Source organism: Dysidea avara, chromosome 2 (genome assembly GCF_963678975.1).
Source record: "Dysidea avara chromosome 2, odDysAvar1.4, whole genome shotgun sequence".
Classification (NCBI taxonomy): domain Eukaryota; kingdom Metazoa; phylum Porifera; class Demospongiae; order Dictyoceratida; family Dysideidae; genus Dysidea; species Dysidea avara.
The window spans coordinates 33,669,782-33,690,189 of NC_089273.1; the positions used below are offsets into that span (position 1 = coordinate 33,669,782).

At 36.3% G+C, this 20,408-nt stretch overlaps 2 protein-coding genes across 2 annotated transcripts; both read right to left on the minus strand.

Moving 5' to 3' along the window:
• Positions 1–664: 664 nt before the first annotated feature.
• Positions 665–1,414, minus strand: LOC136248026 (leucine-rich repeat-containing protein 74A-like). The gene has a single exon (XM_066039843.1). The coding sequence runs from the start codon at positions 1,412–1,414 to the stop codon at positions 665–667; it is 750 nt and encodes a 249-aa protein (XP_065895915.1).
• Positions 1,415–2,640: 1,226 nt separating this feature from the next.
• Positions 2,641–4,594, minus strand: LOC136248028 (uncharacterized). The gene is made up of 2 exons (XM_066039844.1): positions 3,268–4,594; positions 2,641–2,783 (listed from the first exon to the last, which is right to left on the minus strand). The coding sequence occupies exons 1-2, from the start codon at positions 4,592–4,594 to the stop codon at positions 2,641–2,643; spliced, it is 1,470 nt and encodes a 489-aa protein (XP_065895916.1).
• Between the last annotated feature and the right edge of the window lie 15,814 nt (positions 4,595–20,408).

Here is a 20,408-nt window from a genome sequence, read left to right on the forward strand (position 1 = left end):
ATTGCAACTGTTGTTGTCTATGATATAATACATAATAATTATATCCTCAGTTATCCGAACCCCTTGGGACTACGGGTGGTCCATAAGTCTGAAAATCCATATCTCTAAAACTGTGTATAATATAAATGATCATAAAGAACATTTTTTGAATTTTCAGCATTATCAACAACTCTAATAGAACAGCCATTACCCTAATAGAGCAGTCATTTCCGTAGTCGGTTAACCAAGAATCCGGATAAGTGTGGTCTGGATAACTGAGGTTTGGATCCACTGTATATCAAGAGAAATTAGGCTAGTAAGGACATGGATGTGGTGCATTTTCCATAACATTATTTGTAATGTACTATCTAATGATCTGACTTCCTAATAACTAAGTATAATTCAATTAAAAATAATTTTGTACAGGACTCAACATGTGAGTAACAGTAATAGTATACGTGCTGCATATTAATACTGTAGGTGTAGCTACATATGTGTATACTGATATACTGTTAAATAAATGCAAACAGTGTCAATAAATTTCAGTGCATATAGAGTTCATGCAACAATGATTGTTATGCCTAATACAATAAACTGTGCAGAATATGTAGATACTATAATAATTATGTGCTATATGTAGTAAGATGAGCAGCTAAGTAGTAATACAAGTTGATTAATTTTAAAATTATGATATGACGCATCGTTTCAAGCCAGTAATGCTGGATAAAGGATTATTAGTCAGGTCCAAATGTTCTCTACGTAATTTGAATTTGAATAGCTGAAGAGCCATCCTTTTTAATTCCTTGGCAGCATCATCTGTGATTTGATTGTTACTAAGGTTGAGAGAGTGTAGATTTCTACAGTTTTTTAAACCACAAGTAATTCTTTTAGCTTCTTCACTTCCCATACCATTGTGTGACAAGTTGATTTCTACCAAAACATCATTTTCCTTCACTAATTGGCAAATTGGATCAACAGCACTGATTTTAATTTCGTTGTGGGATAAGTCCATTACTTTCAAGTTGGACTTTTGCAGAGAAGAAACAATTCTACCAAGGGTTTGTGAATTCAGCTTACAGTTTGAAAGAACAACTTTCTCTAGTGAGCCAAGATTACTGTGTAATGCATTAGTAATGACATCGACAGCTTCTAATTTAACAGTGATACCAACTACAGTTACTTCAGCTAATCTTGAAAATCTTGTAAAGAATTCTGCAGCGCTAGAGAATAAGCTCAAAGAATTTCTTTGTGATACAAATATTAATGAATTAGTATTTGTGATGTTCTGAATTTGACATGACCTGTTGATAGAAATATCTTTTACGGGCTCCAATACAGTAAGATAAGCAGCTGTAACACCTTCATTGTCAGTAGCACTTCCTATAGATGTTCTAAAAGTTTTACATTCAAGGATGACCTTGAATACTGCACTCATTCTGACTGTATTTATCTGATTATTGTCTATATTGAATGCAGAGAGATAAGGCATTTGAAAAGTGATGCAACCAGAGAGTGCACAGCTTTATCTGCAATAGCATTATCGCTAAGGTCAAGAGTGGATAATCTTTTAAATGCTGCAGGGATAGAGACTTTATCAGATGGTAAAATCAGCATAACAGAGTCAGAATCCAACTGGCAGTGGGTCAAGGCAAGTACTTGTACTGAGCAAAGTTCATTCACTATGGCATCAGCAATCACATTAGCAGCAGTCGCTTTGATGATAATACCACTCATATTTAGTTGCACTAATGAGTTAAACCTGCTAAACGACACATCATCCTGCAATGTCACATGATGAGATGCAATACTTAAATCCAATTGTTTTATTACACAAATGTGTTTAACAGAAACTGAATTTTCCACTTGGATAGTTTTTATAAATCTTAGTATTGTAAGAAAAGCAGTTACATCTTCACTACTATATTTAACTGATAATTGTTGAGTTCTAAGGAACTTAATGATTGAGAAAACTCTATAACCATTTTGGTAGCTAAAATCATTGTTATCAACATTCAATACTTCATGTTTGGCCATTTGTAGCACTGATGCAATGAGTGGTTGTGTCTCCCCATCAGTAATATTGTTCTTGCTTAAGTCTAGCTTTCGTAACATTTTAAAGGCAACTGGAATTGTTGGCTTACTGTGAGGTAATATCGATGTAGCTTGCTTTCCATCAAATTTGCAACGACTCAGCGTTAGTTCCTGTAGAGAGCAAAGATCGTAAGCTAGTGCATTGGCAATTCCGTACACTGCTGTGGACTCAAAATTTATTCCTGCCATTGTCATTTCAATTAAATTTGATGTTGACTCAAAAAACAAAGATGCATCTCTGGTTAAAACACATTCCTTTCTGCCAAGTAGATTACTTAAACGTAATACTTTTATCAATGTAAGCTTTTTAAAAGGATGGGATATTCTAGTGGAAGCAGTGTTTGCTGAATCAAGTATAGTAAGAAATGAAGCAATGTACTGATCTGCATCAGGTTGGTCAATATACACTACCATCTGTGGTGGCTTAAGAGTGCCAAATTCTTTTATGATGTGGAATATTTTTACCATGCTGTGTTTTTCAAATCTGTTACCTCGATCAAACTTTTCAGGTTTTGACATATCTAGAAATGATTTCACCAGAACAGGTACTGCATCATCATCTATCTTATTTTAACTAAAGTCAATCTCCTTAAGAGAGTTAAATGCTGTTGGAATATTGTTGTCATCATAACACAGCAAAGTTTTAATAACCATTGCAGAATCAAGGCCACAATCTTTCAATTTTAACACCCTTAGTAATGAAAATACACGTGCTAAGGAAATACCAATTACATTGGTACCGGGACTTGATAGAAACTCCAGTGAGAAGCAGTTCTGTTAAATTATTAAACCTCTGAAAGACTGAATTTGTTACTTTCAAACTTGTCAAGGCAGTCTTACCACGGTAAGTTTTTTCCAACGCTAACTTCTTTACCATAGACATGTTGTGGACTTGGCAAGATCTTTCTTCAGATACATTATCCATACAGCTTAGAACAGTGATTAAAGAAGCCACAGAATCTTCTGAACTGTGCACATCTCTATACACAATGGATGATTTGTGTTTTGAAAGTTCTTTGATCATTACAAATATATTTGAGATATCGGCAATTCTGAAATTGTTTCTGGTGGCATTAAATTCAAATAACTTTGGCATTTGAAGCAGTGATGAAACCAAGTAGCGAACAGCTTTATCGTCAATTGAATTGCAGCTGATATCAAGTTTACATATCATTTGAAATGCTCGTGGAAACTTACTTGAGTCATAAGAAAAGATTTGTTTAGTTGCTTGGGAGTCAAGCTGACAACCGCTTAATTTTAAAACATTTAATGCATAAAGATTGTCATGCAATGCACTAGTGATAGCATCTACTGCACTTCCCTTTATGCATAGTCCACTTAAGTTTAATTCAACTAATGTTTTAAACCTTTCAAAAGACGATGAAGACTCTTCTGTTAGTATCAGTGCTGATTTGTGTTGAGAACATTGCAAATCGTTATCTTTAAGTGATACTGTCGATTTGATGTGATCTTTCCACAGTAATATTTCTAACAAAAAGAGAAAAGCAACTACTTGTATTTCACTAGTGTAGTTGATATCTGATGATTTAAACTCATTTAACACTAATCCAATAGTTGTAATGCTTTGAGCACCAAACTGATTTCCATCAATTTTCAATAATTTCAGTTTAGGCATTTGAAGAAATGATTTGACAAGATAGCAGACAGAGCTATCAGTAATCTTATTACTGCTTAGATCAAGCACTGCTAATGTTTCAAAAACCACAGGAAGTCTCCCCTTATCACAGGGTAGAAGTGTCACGATAGCATTTGAGTCCAACTGACAATTGCTTAAATCTAGTATGCTTAATAGACGAAGGTGATTAGTTAATGCTTTAGCTATTAAATTTACAGCATCAATGTCAAAAGAAATTCCGCTAAGCTTTAATTCTTTTACATTATTGAATCTTTGGAAAGATAAAACAGCATTGCTGGTCAACACTCTTTTTCTTTGTAAGTCTACACTCAAATTTGGCTCTGCTGCCATGGTGATGTTGCTAACTACCAGTGAATGTTCAGTCTTAATAAAGCTAAGTAAATCCAGGAAAGTACTATTAAACTGTCCTAAGTTTACTTCAGCATATGAAGTCCTAAAATACTTAATAAGATGGAATATGCTAGCTAGATCATACTTGGTGAACAAATTTCCTTCAATGTTTAATTCCTCTAGTTGACATACATGGAGAAGTGATGTTACCAGAATGGGTGTAGCTTTATCATCGATAAGATTATAACTAATGTCAAATGTGTGCAAATTTGTACTCCCTTTCAAAGCTGGAAATATTGCTATAGCTCCTTTACTCCTCATTTGATTATTATTTAGTTTAATGTGTAGTAAACTGCTATTTACTTGAATAAATGCTTTGAACACATCTGCTATTTCATCATCAACGTTGTTATTTGATAAACACAGATCTTTTAATGTATCATTGTTAAGTGCAGAAATTACTTTCATGGCAGAGTCAGAATTAAGACCACAGTTACTTAGTTCCAACTCCTCTAATGTACTGTAATTATTGTTCATGCAGTGTACATACAATCACATTGATAGTGATTGTGTTAAAAATCAGACCACTTAATTTTAATACCTTTAGATTTTTAAGTATTTGAAAACAGGTCAAACCTTCTGGTATTATAAGTAGGGACCCGCCGATTATGCTCATTAATTTACCTATTATGCTATGCTGCACTGCCCAAAAAATTACCTATTATGCTTAAATTAATGCTCAATATTTACCTAGTATGCTCAAATTATGCTCAATATTTTTACCTCAGTTCCCATGTTTTTCTAATAACTTTGCACTTTATGGGAAAGCAGTAAATGGTTGAAGCACAGACTCTAAATCCTTGCTTGTCAAAAGGCATGTCACAGAAAAGATCGATATACTCTAATAGAACAGTCAGCTAACTGAATTGGAGTTACTGACTGTTCCATTAGAGTATATCTTTTTGTGGGATATGTATTTTGATAAGCAAAAATTTATAGTATTGTACAACTTTTCTGCCTATTATGCTAGCAGTATGCTCAATGCTTTCAGGCACCTATTATGCTCATTATTATGCCAGCATAATCGGCGGGTCCCTAATTATAAGTTTGCTCTTATCATCCAAGTACTTTAGAGTTAACTCTTGTACATTTGTAACACTATAAACCTGATAAGATTTTTCAGCAGGTATTCTTTCCATGCAATTCAGTAAGTTAAGGAATGCTGGTACATCCTTTCTTGAACCATCTGCAATTTTATCAATATATTCTATTGATCGAGGGTGGTGTAAGCTAATATCACAAAGTACATCAAAGTTATAGGGGTTGCTAAAATAGTTATCACTCATGTTTAACTTCTCAAACTTAATTCCAGGTATTTGGAGAAATGACTTTATCAAGGGAATGATAGCATCATCCATGATGTAATTAAAACTCAAGTCTAGCTCTGATAATGTGTGAAATGAAACTGGAAAATTTTCCTCTGAAAAACAAAACAATGTCAACACAGCATCAGAATCAAGATTGCAATGACTTAGAGTCAAACTCTGTAATAAGTGTAGACAGTGAGTTAATGCATCTGCAAGGTGGTCAATAGCATTCTCTTCAAACCAAAGGCCACTGAGATTTAATTCTGTCAGAGCAACAAATTGTTTTACAAATGATGTAGCATCTTTACTTAATATAAGCATGGATTCACTCCCTGAACATTTTAAGTTCAAGGTACACAATGAAACAACATTTTCAATTTGGTTTGATCTTTCTAATGGGACACTGCTCATGCAACCAAGTACACTGATAAATGCAGCTATCATGTCCAATGAATTGTGCCTGCTACTGTAGTCTACTGACTTGACTGGTCTCTTTAAATCACCAAGGACTAAATTTAAAGCAATTATATACTGATTGCCTTGTACGTCTACAGACTGTAGCTTAGGCATTTGAATAAATGACCTGATCAACACACTGATAGCTTTATCTGTGATATTGTTAAAGGTAATATCCAGTTTAATTAAAGTGTAAAACACAACAGGAACATTTCTTTTATTAGAGGATAACAGTTGCATAACAGACTCTGAATCAAGCTGACAATGAGACAAGCTTAGTATCTCTAAGTAGTGAAGATTGTATGTCAATGCATCAGAAAGAACATGAACAGCATCTATTTCAAACACAATACCATCAAGATCTAGCTGTCTTATATGTGCACTTGAACCGAGGAAAAAACAAAGATGCATCCTTTGTTAATACTGCTGGAATTTTATGACCAGGACACTTCAACAGTAAGATTTCTACCTTAGTAATATTTTCGACTTGCATTGATTTTCTAGGATAAATATTTTTCATGGAACCCAACATAACAAGAAATGCTGTCACTAATTTGTGATTTGCATAACTGATGGACTGTTTAAAATGTTGGTGGCTTATAATGTGACAGAGAATAACATCCATGTGGTCAACATTAAACAAGTTTCCTTCAACCAAAACACTTTTAAGGTCAGGCATTTGAATGAAACTTCTGACAAGGGGAACGATAGTTTCCTCTGTGATGGTATTGTGACTTAGATCGATGTGTACTAGTCCTCGTAAAGCCAAAATTGAACTTTTGTTTGATGTAGACAAAATCTTAACAATGGATGTAAAAGTCAATTTGCAATGACTCAAATCAAGAAATTTCTAATTTAGAAAAGTTCCTGGATAGATGTATCTGAAGAACCTGAATTGGATGTAAATGCTGAAATCATTTGAGCAAAAGTGACTCCTTCTAAAAGGGCCCCCATTTATGTTTGCTCATTTTATCATCCACCAGACCTGTCCATTGACCCCATACTGCAATTGGGATTATCTTTGAACACTCTTACACGTAGGTTTACTAAACTACCTAATATAATAGTAATGGGTGATTTCAACCTTCCAGGTATTAATTGGTTAGATGGAAGTGGTCAGGTTACCTCTAATCCTACCTATGGAGTAGAACTAAATAATGTATATCTTGATCAAATTAATGATATTGGCCTTAATCAATTTGTCAATACTCCGACTAGAAACAGCAACATACTTGATCTTGTACTTTCTACCTCTTCTACCATTTTGGACTTAACTATTGCACCAGGAATGTCGGATCACGAGGCCGTTGTCTTCCATTATAATATAGATAATACAAATATTAATACTAAATCTGAACACAAAGTTGCTTTATACCACCGAGCTAATCTTGAGAAAATTAAAAGAGACCTACTTCAATTTCAAACTTATTTTCTTGGGAATGATCCTTACGGTAAAACTGTCGAACAAAACTGGACTGATCTAAAAGGTGTAATCAATGACAGTGTTGCAAAGCATGTGCCATACAAAACTATACGTTCCAACTCCAAATTACCATGGATAAACAGAGAAATAAAGAGGGATATGAAGAGACGCAAACAATTATACAACATAGCTAAAAGAACCAAATCTAGTAATGACTGGAATGCCTATCGCAAGATTAAAAACTCTATAAATAGCAAGATTAAAGTAGGACACAATAATTATTTTAATAGAATGTTTGACAACTCATGTAATGGAAATCGTAGACAATTTTGGAAGTATATTAGAGCAAAACGTAAGGACTACCATAATATCTCCACCCTAATTGTAGATGGTGAATCTATCTCAGATACAAAGAGTAAAGCCAATGCATTAAACAACTATTTTGAGTCAGTCTTCACTAAAGAAAACTTATCAAATATCCCTTCCATGAATGGTTGCAACAACCCTGTGAATGCTCTGCCTACTATGCCAAGTATTGCATTTTCAGTGGCTGGTATCCAACATCAATTATCCCTATTAGATACCAACAAAGCCAGTGGGCCAGACAACATTCATCCATATATCTTGAAGAATTGTGCAAATGAAATATCTCCTATACTGCTAGTTATATTCACTCAATCACTAGACAAAGGTATACTAACTTCCGATTGGCTCATGGCCAATGTATGTCCAGTTTTCAAGAAAGGAAACCGTACTAGTACTGCAAACTACCGACCAATATCATTGTCTTCTGTATGCTCCAAAACTATGGAACATATTATAATAATATTATATCATTCCATAATGAATCATTTAAACTCTAATAACATTCTCATTGATACCCAGCACGGCTTCAGATCCCAGCACTCTTGTGTTACCCAACTTATTTCACTGATAGAAGACTTGTCACATGCTCTATACCAACAGAAACACTTGACTTGGCTAAAGCGTTTGATAGTGTCCCACATCAAAGACTATAGTTAAATTAAGACACTATGGTATCAACGATCACATCTGTCAGTGGGTCAATACTTGGCTGACCAGAAGGTCACAGCAAGTAGCTTTGGACGGTACTTTTTCTGACTCGATAGCTGTTCACTCAGGAGTCCCTCAAGGGACGGTCCTCTGCCCTTTGATGTTTCTTCTATACATTAATGATATAACAGAACATGTAAATTCGCCACTACGGTTATTTGCTGATGACTGTTTACTTTACAGAATTATCACCACCAATGAGGATGCCATTCAACTTCAGCATGATCTTGATCAACTACACGAATGGGCAACTAAGTGGTAATTAAGATTCAATGTAACCAAATGTATTATTATGCGGTTTACCAGATCATTATTACCAATCATTTTCAACTACAAGCTAAACAATCACAACTTGGGTACATCAAACCAACACTCCTACCTTGGTGTTATATTGGACAGCAAACTATCATGGTCTCCACATATTAGTAATATGGCTGCTAAGGCCAATAGAACATTAAACTTCTTGAAACGCAATCTGAGTTGTTGCTCATCTAACATCAAAGCAACAGCCTACCTTACGATAGTACGACCGTCAATGGAATACGCTGCAGTCATCTGGGATCCATACCACCATAAAAACAGCTAGAGAAAGTACAGCGTAGGACAGCTAGATGGGTCCTAAATGATTTCAATCGATTCAGCTCAATCACAGCTATGTTACTGCATCTTTCCTGGCCAAGCCTTCAGCTGAGACGTAAAATATTCAGATTATAAGCACTTTTTAAAATTATACATCAAGATTATTCACTGTCAATTCCTCCTCATTTTATTTCAATGACAAGATCCACCAGACTATATCACCCAGATCGTTTTATTCTACCAAACTCATCCACCTATTCATACCAACAGAGCTTTTTCTCCAGATCAATTAAGGATTGGACCATCTTCCATCATTGAGAGCAACAATATTGACTCTTTTTCAGCGGAACTGCAAACATTGTATGGAACTCAATAACTGTAATCTTTGTAACTACGTAGTTAAATTCATTTTATGATTGCTTTTTTTCCTGAGCATATCAGCTGTGCTGTCTGCTCAGTAACAATAATAATTATATAACCAAGTACTAAGAATAATACGAAACGCGGTTAAAATTACGTAATAAATAAATAAATAATTAAATAAATAAATAAATAATTAAATAAATAAATAATTAATAATTAATGTTTGAGAAAACTACGAGGCCTAGAGACATGAACTAACCGGGGATAGATTCGCCTGTGAATGAAGGCACAAACGTATAATCGTCGCTCCTGTTTGTGCTGATGACTTGACCATACGTGTAATTCTATATAACGCCCAGCACCACACCCTTGCTTAATTACTTACATATTGCGCGAAGAAGATTAGTGATGCCCGTGCAGGAGAGCCAGAAGCCACTTGTGTAAACAAGAAGATTACAGAAGCCACTTGTGTAAACAAGAAGATTACAAGTAAGTTTTTATGTTTGTAACATCTCAAGTCTCCATGCCAGCTGCCAGTGGATTCACTGATTCATGTAAATAAACAATACAAGAAAACATTAAACTGACATATGCCACGCTCTTTACAATAAGCTTACAGTTACATATAAAATACAAGTAAACAATTTTGTCTTGTGCAGCTGGCATGGCGAACTTTCTTTGTGTTGGTGTCAGGCAATTCAATACGTGCTTAATCTTTTTTGCCTTCACCTGGCGTAGCTACTAGGCTCTAGTGGCTTGGCTGTCTTCCTTTATCTGGTTCATCTGGCTTGCATACGCCTACAGCATTGTGTAGCTATCTCCTGAAAGTTGTGTATGCATAACTATGGTGTGTCACCCATCACTGTGCCATTGCTACATCACTGATGAACCTTACTTAGCTCTAGTTGATGTTGATATGCATTGCTGTATATTGGCTAATAATTTTTATCTGCATGGTGATGTTGCCTATAATGTATTGCTGCATACAATACTGCAATAATGTATAGTTCTTTCCTGTATGTTTTGTATACATATACTTTGTACACATCACTGTGCCATTTATACCACACCAATGATGTACTGGCACTTAGCTACTGGTGGCCTTTAGTTACGATGCCACTATAGTGTTATATCTGTCACTACTGTGACATATTGAGTTGATTTGGGGATAATGCATTCACCACCTAATAGCCTCACCGGGGGGCTGTCACGTTGGTGTATGTACTTGGTTATATGTGATGCGGTCCTAGTAATAATAATAATAATAATACAAAACTGGACTGCATGACTGGTAGCATTGCTGTATTAATGCTTTCTAAAAATAAATGGTCATTGAAAAGTAGCTACATAGTTAAAATTGTATGTGGATCAAGAGTAACTCTTCCATTATTTACTCTTGGTGGATGATATGAGTGATTATAATAATATGCCCTATACTTTTGAAATGTGTGTTAATCCAAACATCAAAAATAGAAATATACTCTAAATGAACATTCATGCTGTCATACAGCAGTCATGTAGCTTGATTTGACCCTCTACTTCCTGTCTTACAATTACTATTATAATTTTCTTTCTTCCTTTCATCTTCTTTCTTGGACAAAATGCTACCTGGATGACCCAGTTGACTTGGATGACCCGATTGGGTAAATGCTTTATCTCTGCACATAAACATATCTGTAGGAAAAAGCCTAATTGTTTCACAGTGTGCATAGCTTTTCCCTTATCAAGAGTGAGATACTCTTTAAGAACAGTCATATACGTAATAGCTACTCTGACAATTATTAAAATCACCTAATGGCCACATAAATGTTTGCTGCACCTAGGCACAGGAAATGGGTAATGTAAATTATAATGATGGCCTTATTATGCAAAAGCTGGTATTATCTCAATGCTTATTATCCAGGATTGCTCGCACAACATCAAGCATGTGCAGTTACGGTCTCAAAAATGTTCAACTCTAGCACCTTAATATCAAGCTTTTATGCAGAGTGTGAACGCAAGAGCCTTCAAATGAATGACCCCAACACGTTGCAGTACATGTATATTATAATTCAATGCTATGTAAACATTGTTTATGTTCAGGAAAGATGCTTAATTTAAAGCGTGTAAATGTAATGCTGTTAATGCATACACTTAAATTAAATGCTGTAAAGCATTTCTGCACATTATATGCCAGCCCTGTTGTATCCCAAAGTGCAATAAAATTTAACATGTGCTTGTATTTACTGATTTGGTGGTAGGGAATGATCTATAAATTTATTTATGTTGATAAAATCTGATCAAAAACAGCCAAGCTGTAAAAAAAGGTGCGGCCCCCATAAAGGCCATGGTGAAAAAAGATGTGAAATCCAAAGTGGCGGCCAAGAAATGGCTGTGATGGTAGGTTAATGGTTACATTTTAATAACAACAATTCAGGTGAATTTGGTGCCAAGACCAAGCGGCACAAAATTCACCTGAATTGCCGTTATTAAAATGTAACCATTAACCTACCATCACAGCCATTTCTTGGCCGCCACCTTGGATTTCACATCTTTTTTCACCATGGCCTTTATGGGGGCTGCACCTTTTTTTACAGCTTGGCTGTTTTTGATCAGATATCACTTCTTTTTGTATTTGTATACTGCAAAGCCGGCCTATGGCTGGCTTTGGTGCTTTTTTAACCCATGTGTTTTTTTCTTTACCACAGGAAGAAGAAAAGAACTTAAAGAAGAATTTTAGTACTTCAATTATTTTTGATTTTATTAGTAATTATACAAATTATATACATATATTTATTACATGCTCATTATTCCCCACAGGATTGTTTTGCAGCTGATCTCTCTACTGGGTGACTTGAAATGTAGCTGAACTATATACAGGATGGTTTCTTTGTAGCTGAACTCTCTGTAACAGGTGATTTGTTTGCAGCTAAACTCTCTACATGGTGGTGTCTTTATAGCCGAACTCTCTACATGATGGTTTCTTTGTAGCTGAACTCTCTATAAGGTGACTTCGTCTAGCTGAACTCTCTACAGGGTGATTTTTTTGTAGCTGAACTCTCTGCAGGGTGATTTGTTTGCAGCTGAACTCTCTACATGATGGTTTCTTTGTAGCTGAACTCTCTACAAGGTGACTTTGTCCAGTTGATCTCTCTACGGGGTGATTTGTTTCTAGCTGAACTCTCTACAGGTGAATTGTTTGCAGCTAAACTCTCTACATGGTGGTTTCTTTGTAGCTGAACTCTCTACAAGGTAACTTCTTCTCTACAGGGTGATTTGTTGTAGTTGAATTCTCTACTAGGTGGTTTGTATGAGGCTGAACTCTCTACATGGCGGTTTCTTTGTAGCTGAACTCTACAGAGTGATTTGTTTGCAGCTGAACTCTCAACATGATGGTTTCTTTGTAACTGAACACTCTACAAGGTGACTTCTTCTAGCATGATCTTTCTACAGGGTGAATTGTTGTAGCTGAACTATCTACAAGGTAACTTCTTCTAGCTGATCTCTATACAGGGTGATTTGTTTGTAGTTGAATTCTGTACAGGTGGTTTCTTTGTAGCTGAACTCTGTACATGATGGTTTCTTTGTAGCTAAACTCTTTACAAGGTGACTTCTTCTAGCTGAACTCTCTATGGGGTAATTGCTTTGTAGCTGAACTCTCTATATGATGGTTTCTTTGTAAATGAACTCTCTACAAGGTGAATTCTTCTACCTGATCTCTCTACAGGGTGATTTGTTTGTAACTGAACTCTGTACAAGTGCGTTTTTGTGGGTGATCACTGTGAAAAAAGAGGGATATAAGATGGTATTTCCAGTGGCTTATTGAATACAAAAAAGCTTGGTATAACCTGCATTATACTAACAATCCCTATAAGGATGTGTTAAACATACTGAAACCATATATGTGATAGTATAGTGTGGGAATTATATCAGATATAAGCTATTCCAAGTATTGTGGTAATTAAACTGAAACCATACATGCAATAGTATAGTATGCATTATCCTAAAGTATAACATGAGTATAATACAGGATTTATATTAAGGCTTATTTGTATTCAATAAGCCACTGGAAATACCATCTTATATCCCACCTTTTTCACAGTGGATCTCACTGCAGGTTGATTTGTTTGTAGCTGAACTCACTAAAGGGTGATTTTGCTTGTAGCTGAACTCCTTGCATTGTATCTAGTTTCTAGCTGATCTCTCTACAGGGTGATTTGTTTGTAGCTGATCTCTCTACAAGTTGATTTGTGTGTAGCTGATCTCTCTGCAGGTTGATTAATTTGCAGCCAATCTCTCTACAAGGTAATTTGTTTGTAGCTGAACTGTCTATAAAGTGATTTATTTGTAGCTGATCTCTCTGCAGGTTGATTTGTTTTAGCTGAACTCTCTACAGGGTGATTTACTTGTAGCTGAACTCCTTACATTGTGACTAGTTTCTAGCTGATCTCTCTACAGGGTGATTTGTTTGTAGCTGATCTCTCTACAAGTTGATTTGTGTGTAGCTGATCTTTCTACTGGTTGATTTGTTTGTAGCCGATCTCTCTACAGGGTAATTTGTTTGTAGCTGAACTCTGTACAAGGTGCTTTTTTGTAGGTGATCTCACTGCAGGTTGATTTGTTTGTAGCTGAACTCACTAAAGGGTGATTTGCTTGTAGCTGAACTCCTTACATTGTGTCCAGTTTCTAGCTGATCTCTCTACAGAGTGATTTGTTTGTAGCTGAACTCTCTATAAGGTGATTTATTTGTGGCTGAACTCCTTACATTGTGTGTAGTTTCTAGCTGATCTCTCTACAGGGTTATTTGGTTGTAATTGATCTCTCTACAAGTTGATTTGTGTGTAGCTGATCTCTCTGCAGGTTGATTTGTTTGTAGCCGATCTCTCTATAAGGTGATTTGTTTGTAGTTGATCTCTCTGCAGGTTGATTTGTTTTAGCTGAACTCTCTAGAGGCTGATTTGTTTGTAGCCGACCTCTCTACAGGGTAATTTGTTTGTAGCTGAACTCTCTACAAGTTGATTTGTGTGTAGCTGATCTCTCTGCAGGTTGATTTGTTTGTAGCCGATCTCTCTACAGGGCAATTTGTTTGTAGCTGATCTCTCTACAGGGTGATTTTTTTGTAGCTGACCTCTTTTCACAGTGATTTGTTTCTAGCTGATCTCTCTACAGGGTGATTTTTTGTAGCTGACCTCTCTTCAGGGTGATTTGTTTCTATCTGATTGCTCTACAGGTTGATTTGTTTGTAGATGAACTCTCTACAGGGTAATTTGCTTGTAGCTGAACTCCTTACTTTGTGTCTAGTTTGTAGCTGATCTCTCTACAGGGTGATTTGTTTGTAGCTGAACTTCTTACATTGTGTGTAGTTTCTAGCTGATCTCTCTACAGGGTGATTTGTTTGTAGCTGATCTCTCTACAAGTTGATTTGTGTGCATATAGCTGATCTCTCTGCAGGTTGATTTGTTTGTAGCCGATCTCTCTACAAGTAATCTGTTTGTAGCTGAACTCTCTATAAGGTGATTTGTTTGTAGCTGATCTCTCTGCAGGTTGATTTGTTTTAGCTGAACTCTCTACAGGGTGATTGCTTGTAGCTGAACTCCTTACATTGTGTCTAGTTTCTAGTTGATGTCTCTACAGAGTGATTTTTTGTAGCTGAACTCTCTTCAGGGTGGTTTGTTTCTAGCTGATCTCTCTACAGGTAGATTTGTGTTGATTTGTTCATTGCTGATCGCTCTAAAGGTAATTGATTTGTTGCAGTTGAACACCCTGCAAAGTGTTTTGTTTGTAGCTGATCACTCTAAAGGGTAATTTGTTTGTAGCTGAACTCTCTCCACAGTGACTTGTGTGTAGCTGAATTCTGTGTAACTGAATTCTCTAGAGAGTGACTTAATTGTAGCTGAATTCTCTACACAGTGCATGACTTGTTTATAGCTGAACTTTCTTCAGTGTGACTTGTAATGTTCTGAATCTCTATAGTGGTATATTTGCTTAACTCTCCACATGGTGACTGTCTTCTTGCTGAACTGTCTATAAGATTAACTGTTTGCAGCTGAACTCCCTACAGAATAACTTGTGATGTAATAAAATTCTATAATGGAGTAAATAAATTAGCCGAATGCTCTATTAGGGTGACTGTTCTATTAGAGTATCTCGATTTCGCATTTGCTACACGGAGTTGGCTTTCGAATCATAACTCAGTGGTTTGTACTCCGATTCTTCTGTACTACTGCAAGGACTTTCTATGAAGATTATTCCAGCTATACACCAATTTTCAGCTCATTGCTCTAAGCGGTTTGCCTAGTAGGCGTGAAAACTAATACTTTTTTATTCATAAAAATCGATCGCGTAATTGTGACACAGGTTGGGTTTTGTGTCATATCTCCGTGGTCTTTATCTCGATTCCTTTCAAACCACCAAAAGGCACTCCTACGATGGTTACTCCATCTACATAGCAATTTTCAACTCATTCCATGAAGTGGTTTACCCTGTAGGCGTGACAACAAATCGATCTTGTTTTACGCAAATAATCGGTCATAACTCCTGAACCATTCATCGGATTTGTACCAAATTTGATGCTATGATTCGCCTTTGGACTCCCTTTCTGTGTGCCAAATTTCAAGGCGATCGAAGTACGCGTTTGCTTGTTATAGCAATTTTTGCAAGTGTGCGAAAAGACGAAGAAGAAGAAGAAAAAAAAAACGAAGAAAAAAAAACGAAACTTTGGCAGCTCGTATCTCGGAAATGGCTGGAGCGATTTCCTTTAAATTTGGAATGTAGACTCCCTTGGCTGGCGGGCAACTGTGTAGCAAATTTGGTTCCAATCAGATAAGTGATCACCGAGATACAAATGTGTGAAAATGACGTTTTCGTTCTTCCTGTCAAAATATACTCACAGTGTGGCGCGCCAGCTTCTTGGGCCGCACGACACACTACCGTGTGTCTTGATAAAGAAACGTTACATCTTAATACACAATCACAGAATGAATAAGCAAACTTTTTTTATTTTGTAAGTTCTAATAGAATCTCTATTGGCAGTCAAACACACTAGTAGCTAGGTCTTTAGTACCATCACAGATTATTATACATAGTTGTAGGACTGTTATGTAGTACTAGGTACAGTAGTATTGTTGATGAAGAATTTCCTTGTAAGTATATGTGTGCATAATTTAAGCCTTCTAATATTTCAATGGTGTTTGTTTAGTAATGCACAGCAATGAACAAACATCAGTGAGAGGTCCTTCCCACACAACCACTGGGTGGATTTGTTATTATTCCTGTTATAACCACAAGTGGGTGGATGTGTACACTTGCAACAATAACATTGCAATGATTATGGTATAGTGATATAATGTAATACAAGAATTAATCATTATGCATGTCATAGTGAATTTAAGAATTGTGTATCACTATGCACAAAGTATTGTGTTATGTACATTCTGTAACAAAATCACAACTTTTGCAGGTGCATAAATACAAGTGTGGCAAAGCAGTGCAATTAACTTATTCAGTTTAAAGAAACATTATGCAATGTACACATTTTGCAGTCTTTAGAGGTATTACAGTTGTACACTATGGATGAAGTTGACACTACTTCTTTGGAGAATAATAGCACATATAAGCAAGTAAATCTTGTGGTTTAAAATGTTTTCACATAACTTAAAAGTGTATCAACAATGATAAAAGAAATATTGATAGTTTTTTTTGTGAAGAAGTCCATCAAATTCTTGAATTTCCTGAATTGCTGATTTAAATGTATGAATGCGTATGTTGTGCTTTTGTTCCTAATAGATTATCTGCTTTCATGTGAGTAGCGATTCACACATTCATAATCACTGTCCTACAGAGTATTAATCATATTATTAGCGTGTGTGTATGTATTGTATGCATGCAAAACATACGTAGCTACAGACAGACATACACAAAAAGCAAGGCCTCCAGCAGCCATGCAAATCACAGCTATGTAGTGAATCTATTTGTACATCACTCAGCCACTCTAGTCTGTGCAGGCAAATTCTCCTGGGGCAGGGCTAGTATCCCAAAGGGGTTGCACAGAAAGAAACTTGGAACCCAAAGATCCACAATGGCCCCAACACTACTAAACTTCCAGAGGTTAGCTTTGCTTGCTGTGTATGTGTACATATGGTAGTTATTGTATTTGGTTGCTTTGTTGTCTTAAATCATCTCATCATGAAAATATATCAAGAATAATTCAACAATTTTATTCAAAATTGGTTAAAGTTTGCCCATGAATGATGCAGGATTTAGGATACTTTCTTGATTATGGGATTAAGAATGGCAGTACTAATTTTCAGTAGTAATGAATAAATCTGATAACAATAGCGTACAAAAGTTAGCTAAAGATACCAAAGGGGTGATTGAGCCATATCAAATTCAACAAGGTAAATCTATAAGCAAATCACCTAGGCACAGATGTGTACAGTCCATATCACCACTGTACAGCAATTGGAATATTCCAGTATTCGGTATTTTTATAACTGCACTCCAATACGTTGATGTTGAGCTATGATACTTGTAAAGACCAGGAGCCCAGTTAATACTACGTATCCCTTACTATAAATCTATGGTGTTATTTAATTTGTTTTGGTATTGCTTAGTGAAACTTTAATGCATACAATTATAGTTTATTGCAATCCCATGTATTCAGTTAGTACTTTTATTTTATTTTGCAATTCACTATACCTACCACCTTTTTGTTGCTAATGAAGTATAACTTGAACACTGAAACCACATGTAACAGTATATACTGCAAAGGATATGTTACTCCTCAGACTAGTAGCCTACAAGGCCTGTGTTGTCAGTTTTTCATCAACACACACCTGTACAGTGTATTAGGAAATCTGTTCACATCATTATCATGCAGAAACCCTATTCATCCATATGTCATTCTACTGTATAATGCCTCAGAGTGAAGCTTCCTTGCCAGTAAGCTTAATACAGGGTCTGTATTATGGAGTGCTCACTCTGGCTCTGCTTTTGATTCTTTGCTACACAAGTGCTGGTATGAACAGACATTGAAACATACACACATGTATTCCAGAAACAACTTCAGAAAACCTGGCATACTCTCACAGCTGGCCTGTGGGTTTAAATGATTTTCTGTGTACTTGCTCCCTTGATTTTCTAAAACTCTATTATCAGAACACTTGGTAGTGGAAATGACTGCTCTATGAGAGTATTTGTGACTGCATTGGGCCTGCAAAAACAGGGCATGTGGGCATATGATTTTTACTTAATTTTTCAAACTTCTTTGATTCATAACTTTTTATACCAATATGCTATGGACATGAAAATTTTAATACTTAGTTAATTGGCTGTATGTTGCAAGTTACAGAATGCAACTATTCTGTTCCAGTACTGAGATATGGCTGTTAGTGTAATGGTGTGTAGTTGGCCTGTTATCGCAAGCCCGGTGAAGGAGCAGAAATAGTGACAGATGTGCCAGCGTTTCTTCAATATTGACTAAGAAGAGAAGGAACCATCATTATTAAATGATGCAGAAAGTGTACAAAAACAAAAATAAATAAAGGCAGGTAAATCCTCCGACACATGTGACTACACAGGACCACAAAAGGAACTTGCATGGGCATGGAAAGGAAGGTGTACTTACAAAAATAAACTATCTATAAAATTAAGTAAGGTTCTCTGAGAGGAAGAAATACTTTTACAGGCAGCAGCATCTTCTTGACAAGCGACTTGCAGGTAGTTGTGCCAGGGCAAGAAAAATTAATTAAATTCAACAGATTGTTCACAGAGGCTGGCTGGTAGTGACCAAGCGCTGTAATTTCAACCGTCTCATAGTAACTTGGTATTTTTAAATGATCAAACTCTGCAAGCAATTGTAGGTATTCCACTTTGGACTGTTTCTTAGAATGAGCTGATTATTTATGGTGTACAGAGTCCAGAGGGCATGTTAAGTCTAACAAAGCTATTGATGAAAGTTGAGAATTGAATATAACAGTGTCTGGTCGGTAGGGCGTTGTTAGTATTGATATTGGAATTGTTGCTTGAGGTGCTTCGGTTGCCTGGAAGTTCTGTAGATCTGCATACACTTGAACAAATGGACAAAAATTTCAATGAACACTGTAGCCAGACTATGAAGCACCTGATTGTGACGGTAAGTGTATTGTTGTACGCTTAAAGCAATAGGACAATCATTTAAAACATGGGCAGTAGTAGGACGGGTGGAATTACACAATAAACACTTTGCATCACTTTGAATGGACCAGCGCTGCAGGTTGACAGCAATGGGAAAAGTGTCAAAGGCAGCCCGAAAGAGGAATGATAATTTCCCAGGATGAAAACCAGAAGCCTATTCCAGGTCCTACAAGAGTTCTCTAATTCGGCTCAGTTTCCAAACTTAGATTGAACAGTGAGAGTTTGCTCACATTTGCTCTTTGTATGATTCACAAGTTGATGTTTGGCTTTAAGGTATAAGGAACGGGCAGATGGGAGGGGCAGATAGCTGCTTCTGAGCATCTGACAGGATAGAGTAGTTGGTGTCTTGGAATTCCATAGCAACATTTCCAAGATGCAGCTGCATACTTAGCTCCTGCAGCCGAGTGTCAGACAAAGCACTGACACAAGATAACAAACTTAGCTTTGCCTCCCTGGATATATATATGAGAGATACTGGGGCAGCAAACTCCAGGGTAATACAGTAAAACCCGAGTAGCACTACGGGACAAATTAAGCCATTTCTTAAGAAAACGGGTGGCAACTGATTCAAGCTTTGAGATAGCCCAGTTTGAGAGTGCATCAACACATAAACAAAAACGTAGTAAAGAAATTATCATAATTTCTGTAAAACCAGACCTTGTGTTCTCCGCGAACAGGGAACGCACCAGCAGCAGTAAGTAGGTCAGTCATACGGTTGATCATCCGTTTACTTGCAGCTTTCTTAGTAGCACTTAAAAATATGTCAATAAGTTTCCCTAAAAACTTGGTCTGCCCTTCAGCAAGAGACCGGGTTTCACCTTTAGATAAAGGTATTTCCTGTGACAAAATTTTAGTTCCATCAAAAAGAAAAGAGATGCATTTTTAGGGTTTAAAGCACAAATCTATATCATTAGCTCTCAGGTACAGTAGTTGCAAC

Bases quoted from the DNA above. Each gene is read 5' to 3' on its own strand.
- LOC136248026 (XM_066039843.1), bottom strand. From the start codon at position 1,414: ATGAGTGCAGTATTCAAGGTCATCCTTGAATGTAAAACTTTTAGAACA.
- LOC136248028 (XM_066039844.1), bottom strand. From the start codon at position 4,594: ATGAACAATAATTACAGTACATTAGAGGAGTTGGAACTAAGTAACTGT. The intron at 2,784-3,267 runs GTAAGTTTCCAC...GTATTTCCTTAG, and splicing joins AATCTTTTCTTATGACTCAA to CACGTGTATTTTCATTACTA.